We start from the raw sequence: 7,558 nt of genomic DNA on the forward strand, positions 1-7,558 counted from the left end.
ATGTATTTTTATACTTCAAAAACTTGTGTGTATAAGTAGTGAGTATTCACATCGAATACTGCTGTCGTATACTGAGTGGGCATCGCAATTGATGTGGGGACCTTTTCAGTGATATTATATTAATGTTTTTAAATAAAGAATATATTATACAAGTAACAAATGCGAAAAGTTGAAAAGTCTTCAGTTTGAAATCATTCTATTTACTGGATCATTTTGCATCGTACTGGCCATTTAGTTTTTTTGTGTGGCGTGGTGTGGAATGAAACGCTGGTTTTATAATTCACAACCGCTCGGATCGTGCAGCTTCTGATACTAGTATGCATCATTTCATACACATACTCACCAAACATTATCGATTAAAAATGTCAAATGCCGGTTTCCTCAATGGCAGGAAACTGGATCAGTTCACATAAAGTGGTATTCCTCCTTACATTTGCTTATCTTTCCATTGAAAAGGGCCGATTTGCTCCGTAGCAGGAAACTGAAACAATACAGCAAGCTAGTTCCTTCACAACCTTCGTGATAGTATAGTCACACGATTCCCCGCTACTATTTGTCCCTCGAACATCCGCCTTGGCATTTCGTTTTTTAAATTGCTAATTTGGTGTCGATCACAGGCTCAGTGAACTCTCGCAATTCTGATTTTAATATTATCCTTTCTTCAGCTGATATTCCCCCTGTCTTGCTCTCTACTATGCTAGCTACTATAGTTTTACAACCTTCCATACCGTGTGAACCCTCCGCTGCTAAGTTATCAATCATACTGAGGTAGTATCAAGGGTAATGCGTAGTAAGGTCTTTAATATCTGTAGGCGTCATTGATACAGTTTAAATGGTGAATTTTTCAATTCACTCCAGTGTTAGCTTCTTATCTCTACTAACGATGCAACTGACTATCTTCTGTGACCATTGCAAATGCGACATTCGCAAACAACATTCTTTGTCATTATCATTTCTTCTTATGCGGACACAGTTGTTAAATGGTACATTGTTTAATTCATTTCAATTCGTTCTCCGTTGGAATATATTAGGTCTTGGAACTTAACTATGCCGACTTGAGCATCTAGAATATCTTACTTACGGGCATCCGCCTCTATGGCCGCTTCCTTAACATTTCCTGACGCTGCTACTATTCCAGCATCAATTGCAGATTCAGTGCATGTTTGTACATCCTCTGTTCCACAGCATGCGACAATAGGTTCAACGAAGTCCACCTGGAAATCTGCGGCTAGTCCTTCCGTGTTGTACCCCGCGTTGCAGGCGGCGGTAGCGGCACAATCTGCCTCGCCGTAGCAGGCTTCGACTTCTGTTGTAGCAGTGGCAAGCAATGTGTCGATAGTAGCGACGTGCGAAGCTGCAGGGGAAAGATTCAGAAGGGGCTTCAATTCTGTAAATTTTGTATTAACACTATTGATCAGCAATTTCTCGAGGCACTCCAGAGTGTTGGCTTCCGCGTCATAGCAACCACTGTTGACAGCACCGGCCTTAAGATCCTCAATGGGATCTCCGAGAACGGCCTTAAGAGCCTCATCGGAAGTAACGGCCGAAACCGATACGGCGATGGCAGCAATGATAAGCGATTGGACCTTCATCTTCGTCTGATATATTAAACTCAATACTTAGCTGTGAGTTTGCAGTGTGAATAGTATTCGTCTACCTGCTTTTGTACACAAACGCTTCGGGTTAGATATTTAAAAATATAGATACATATTTTTTTACAGAATCATTTTTTTTACCTATGTACATAATACCAGTTTATTCAATTGAGCTGTTCGCGTTGTCTTTTTCTCTCTTTGGGACTTTGCGTCTTTGTCCCTTCGTCCTTCGAGTCTTCGACTCTTTAACCTGCTTTTGAGCTTTTCCACATAAAACCAAAAAAATAAAAAATCAATATGTACAAAAGGAATAAAAAGATGAAAAATAAACAATGTTTTGTACATATTTATACATTGTTAGAAAAATAAATATTTTATGTACTGTGGAAATCAGTATTATCACTGAATATGTGCTCTGAAACTGGAAACATGGCAATGTAAAATGTTCCGCCATACAAATCGTACAACGAGCTAGTTGTCAGTTGTGAGTTCACTGAGTTGAGCAGTTGAGCTGTGACCTGATTGGCCAAGTCTCGAGTCCTGACTCCTAAGCCGGTGAAAGTAAAGTTGTAAATTCAATTGCCAAACTCCAGCCTCTTGGAGTCCTGATGCTCCGGAGGTCCTACATAGTAGGAGGGGCCCGAGGGGGAAGTATACTATGTATAAACATCTCTGGTCAAATTCCGAAATTCGCAACTCTTGAACTGTGAAGCCACAACTGAAAGCCCGATAAGTGTATGCTACATAAAATTGGTTCCTGACGATTTCTGCATTCCACTTAGGTTTTTGTTTGCCACCAAATGAAGCCTGGACTTTGTGGTTTTACTGGTTTAAAGAGAAACTGAGAGCGTTTACCGTTTACAAACTTTACATGCGCCTTATGCGGTAGACAGCCAATTTTGTAGCTTATAGTGAATGTATTTTATTTTTAAAACAATGAAGGACTTTACTGATGAGACGAAATGGAAAGATCTATCGTTTTACAAAATCACCTAGATATGTGCTACGGTTCGGGTACATATTATCGTTAGCATCGTTAGACTATTGTTTAGTAGATGTTCTGAGTGTAGAACTCTTATAGATCTGTAATACACTCCAGTAGCTTACTATTAATAGTTACACCATCGCTGTATTGTTTGTTCCTTCAATGAAGAAAATTGCCTGCTTTCAGAATGCCATAATTCAAAGGGTTTCTAATAGTGCGATATTCAACACGCAGGGGTTAAACAGTGCGATAGTCAAAATGATTTTTTTAGACCTTACAGTCACAGCATAAGCGCTGTGCAATAGGTGTAGTGGCCCATTAAAATGGTCAAAAGGCAATGAAAACGTACAGCTTGTATTTATACCAAATCGATATAGAGCAGCTACCAAGCAATCACACCAAAATTATATGCGTATACCGAAACATGCTCTATAGTCTTTGAAGAATACAACCGTACCTTGGCCATAAAACCAGTAAAGTGAGAAAGGTATATATAAATATTCTACTTGAGAAATCACGACCTCGTTTGAAGGAGATTCGGCCTAATACGCAGCGATAAAATGTTATGATTGTACTACCTTATTTGAAAGAGATATTACAAAATTATATACTGACATGAATGCCTATGCCCTTCGCTCGTTAACACTTTACAAGGACAGAAAGACATAGCTTCCTGATCGGGGTTCGTAGTTACCTGGTATTTATAAGTGACTCTTGCTGATAGGAACGATAAGAAAAGCATACAGAAAGCCATCTTTGTACAAGAGGGATAGTAGATTAAATAGCCAGTACGATATGAGTGTATTGTCGTGTTTTGAGTGTGTAATTACAGTGTGCCAAAAATGTAAGTTTATTCCCTAACGCCTATGCATCCTTTTTACCCTGTGACAACAGCATGACTTTTTTTTTTGGCTGTGATTCCATGATTGCTAAATTAAATGCATTGCTCTCTTACAAAATTATTAAGAGCTTTGGTTGCCTGAGGATAATTAAAAAACACTATTGGGCTTGCAAGTTGTAGCTTCTAATTATTTTATTATCTATATGGTGCAGTCGGATGTACATCACATTACTTCAAACCCGAACTTTGGCAGAGCTCGAAGTAATTATAAGTAACCCCATCGAGAGAGTTAGAGAGCGGGAACGGCTTGTACTGACCTGCTTTTGAAAAATCACCCGGAAACTTTTTCAAAAATATGCTAGGTTCGAGCTCCACCAAAACCAAAAATTCTTAAAAATGAACGTTTTGGATATTACTTTATATACACTATTTGAGTCGATATCAGACACTTTTAGGGTCGATTATGGTATAGTTTAATACCCCAAGATACCCGACAATCATCCAAGAGTCCCCATCGACATGTGTTGTCACTTGCTAAGTTAGAAAACACTATTATGAGACGTAGCCGTTCTGTTACTATACTATAAGTATTATGTGTGCACACTTGTCTTTGGCCTTTTCTGTTGCGATAAGCATGTTCACGAACGAGTCAAGGCACTTGAGTGGTGGCAAGGCGAAGAGACACAACTTCTGAGACAGACCAACAAACAAGTTCACTGCAGTTATACACGATGAAGAGTTTGAAGCTGATGATGTAGAGTTGATTAGTGATGAGGGTGGTGCTTCTTTGCTAAACAGTTAGAGGCGAGAAACACACCAATAGTGAAGAATCTTTGGCCCGCGATATAGTAGCCATTGTCTTCGACAACAGTTCAAACCACGACCGCATGCCAGAGGATGGTTTAGTTGTAAGTCAGAATAATATGAAAAAGGGGTGGCCTTATCGAGGATGGTAAGGGCCTTGTACCATTTCTTGACGATTTTCAATACATTTTTAATGATGAGAGAATTGTGCAATGTATGCACGATGATCGAGAGCATCTTCCACCGAAGGGTATTCGATAAATACTTTTGGAGCGCTTGACAGGGGAAGATAAAAGCTGAAACCCTTTCCTCGAAAAGTAGCTGAGACAAGAAGGTCTCCGAGCCTTGGTGCAATGCCTAATGCGCATGTATTTTATCTCAATACGGGGACTTCAAAAAAATCAAAAATCTCTCATAGAAGAGATCTGTGAACAGCATGGTGTGATTGCAGTGTTCCTTCTTAGTTCCATTGTGGATGTAGTCCAATAGAGCGCTATTTGGGCCGTGTCAAGTACGATGTAATAGAAAACTGTGACCTAAGCTACATTCTCAATATTGGCCACCACAGAATATTTAGTGCCTTAACTTTTTATTATTATAAACTACTTGTATTTTTTAAAATCCACGATTCTTCCTGTTTACTTACAGTCATACATACCACGGCTCAAATATATATCATCCACGAGTTCCACGACTCCACGACTCCACGTCCACGACCACGGTCCGGCGGTTCCACCGGTCCTGAGGTCTTTGTCCAATGAACACATAGCCCTCTGTTTGTGTTTACGGTTTACTGTGTATTTAGAAGACGACACTAGTAGAAGGCTCGTGTATGATGAACATTGTTTATATTTTTTATTTAATTTTTTTTTATTATAAAAAATAGAATGGCATTCATAATCTACTTTTATTGCTTTACAGTGTTGTGCGGAGTTCCAAATATAGTAAACATTTACTACCATATATGGTCAATACGCTTAGAATTACATATTTCATAGATAGTAAATAAATACAGCTTATTATTTACTCTATTCTATGGGTTTTACGACCTAAAATAAATAGGCTAAATACAGTAGTAAATACTATGCTATTCTCTAGTACGGCCCGCGCCCTGCGACTTGCGAGGTGCCGTTCTGAGACTGGCTGTGTGTGACTGTGTGGGCTTGCGAGCTGTGGCCTGTGTTTGTTGATTTAGCACTCTCCAAATTCCGGCTTACGGTAAGCCTAACGCCTGACAATAGATTTGTTTTTACAAAAACAATATAAAGAATAGTCTGGTTGAGGACATGAAGTGCTTTACATTTGTATTGATTGTTTCTTTTTACAATAAATAAATAAATATTGTTTTAAAAAGAAACCAAAAGATTGACCATAAAAGGTAACTTTTGGGGTTTTTTTAACGATCAAAAATGATTTTTTTTTAATTTGTTTATAATAATAAAAATAATATTTACCACCACAGGCCACAGGTACATAAAACTATACAAGTCTACAACCAGTCAATCAGGCTGCCTCTAACTAAATAGTGTCAGAGTTGGTCGATATCCAATACACCCGAGCGTGAATAGTAAAGTGCTTCGAACGAAATCATACAACTTTAAACGTCCAACCAAAGTAAAATAAGCGTATAAAAGCAGACCAAGAAAGTACCTTTAGTTCACACTTCGCCTTACAAGCCCAGCAACTAATCCAATCAAATAAACCAAGATGAAATTCCAAGCTACTGTAGTTGCTGCTATTGCTGCATTCGCCTATGGCCGTCAAGTCCCAGCCGGTGCCGGTGATGCTGCCATCACGGCTATTAAAGAGGCTGCTGTCACAAATGGCTGCTATGAAGAGGGAGCCAACACCTTAGAGTGCCTCGAGGCAATACTCATCGATGGTACTAATGCAAAATTCACTGAGTTCAAGCCACTCTTGAAGATAAGCCCTGCCGCATCCTATGTAGCAACTATCGAAACATTGCTTGCCTCTGTTACCGCAGATGTAGAAGCCTGCTACGGCGAGGAAGATTGCGCCGCCACAGCCGCCTGCAACGCGGGCTACAACACGGAAGGACTGGCCGCGGATTTCCAGGCAGACTTCGTCGAGCCCATTGCCGCATGCTGTGGAACAGATGATGTACAAACATGCACTGAATCTGCAATTGATGCTGGAATAGTAGCAGCGTCAGGAAATGTTGCAGAAGCGGCTGCAGATGCAGGTGCCCGTAAGTAAGTCAATCCCGATGCTCAAGCCGGCATTGTACATTTATAGATAGAATAAAGTGATACAAAACGTGATGTATTCGAACTGAGAACGAAGTAAATTGACGCGAAATGCTCAGCATAACTGACCTAGTACTGGTTGTCGAATGCGTCTATACGAAATGAAATAGAGAATATGGTGGTATTTGCGAAGGTCCCATTTGCAAAGTTCAGAGAATTTCTCAAATGCATGTATAATTGGTAGGGTAAAAATATATATGTCGAGGCATGGGTTGTTAATTATGCCTGATACTTTTATAGCTACGTTGATAGTAGCTGTCCTTTTAGCGGCGTTGGGTTGTCACAGTGAGCCAGATTGGGCAGCAGCAGTAGCTAATATCCAGAAAGCAAAACAGGAGGAATGTAATTACAGAAAGACTTGGTCATCCCTATTGAGGCATGCTATAGAGCAAATGATGATGAAAAGTTCACGAGTCTGTGATCAATGCTAAACTAGAAGCCGCGAAACCAAATGTAAAGGCGAAGGTTACTGGAGAAAATTGTGGCTGGGAATTTTTAACACCTATCCATATTCACACACTTACATCTTATAATCCTGGCTATCCCAGTAATCAGTCTGTTGTAGATTTATACAAAGCCCGGTCGATGCCTTCTGCCGTTTGTTGCACATCGACTCGAAGACTATTTGGATTGGCTCATATACAGTTCTACTTTGGGGTTAGAATTTGAATGAGCGACTAAGAATTTCTGCATCGCTATCAATGTACCATATTTACACGACCTAGGTATCATCTTTCAGTGGAAGCGCAGTTGTAACGCGTTCCTTAATTCCTTTATTTTCAACTATTAGTAGAAAATCAATGAAAAAGCCGCTACGCCAAAATTAACGAAAATATCGATGGTGTTTCCCACTCCGCATACGGCCAGAATCTGTGTTGTGCGCAAAATTGAACCTTTATCAGTCATACACACCAGTTTCGAAGTGTACAACCGTTTACAAATAGAAGTCTGAAATGGTATACAATAGTATTAACATAAAACATACACTTTTAAGTATACGAATACATATGCATTCACATGTACAAAAACATTATACATATATATTTTATATATATATATATATATA

The 7,558-nt window shown here is 39.5% G+C and overlaps 2 protein-coding genes across 2 annotated transcripts; one reads left to right on the top strand and one right to left on the bottom strand.

Annotated features, from left to right (window-relative positions):
• Nucleotides 1–785: 785 nt before the first annotated feature.
• SARC_05206 (hypothetical protein) lies at nucleotides 786–1,657 on the bottom strand. The gene has a single exon (XM_014300933.1). The coding sequence runs from the start codon at nucleotides 1,590–1,592 to the stop codon at nucleotides 1,074–1,076; it is 519 nt and encodes a 172-aa protein (XP_014156408.1). The 5' UTR covers nucleotides 1,593–1,657; the 3' UTR covers nucleotides 786–1,073.
• A 4,194-nt stretch (nucleotides 1,658–5,851) lies between these two features.
• SARC_05207 (hypothetical protein) lies at nucleotides 5,852–6,507 on the top strand. The gene has a single exon (XM_014300934.1). It carries the CDS (start codon nucleotides 5,933–5,935, stop codon nucleotides 6,440–6,442), a length of 510 nt encoding a protein of 169 aa, XP_014156409.1. The 5' UTR covers nucleotides 5,852–5,932; the 3' UTR covers nucleotides 6,443–6,507.
• Nucleotides 6,508–7,558: the final 1,051 nt, after the last annotated feature.

Source organism: Sphaeroforma arctica, assembly GCF_001186125.1.
Source record: "Sphaeroforma arctica JP610 unplaced genomic scaffold supercont1.324, whole genome shotgun sequence".
In the NCBI taxonomy this organism is placed as follows: Eukaryota; class Ichthyosporea; order Ichthyophonida; genus Sphaeroforma; species Sphaeroforma arctica.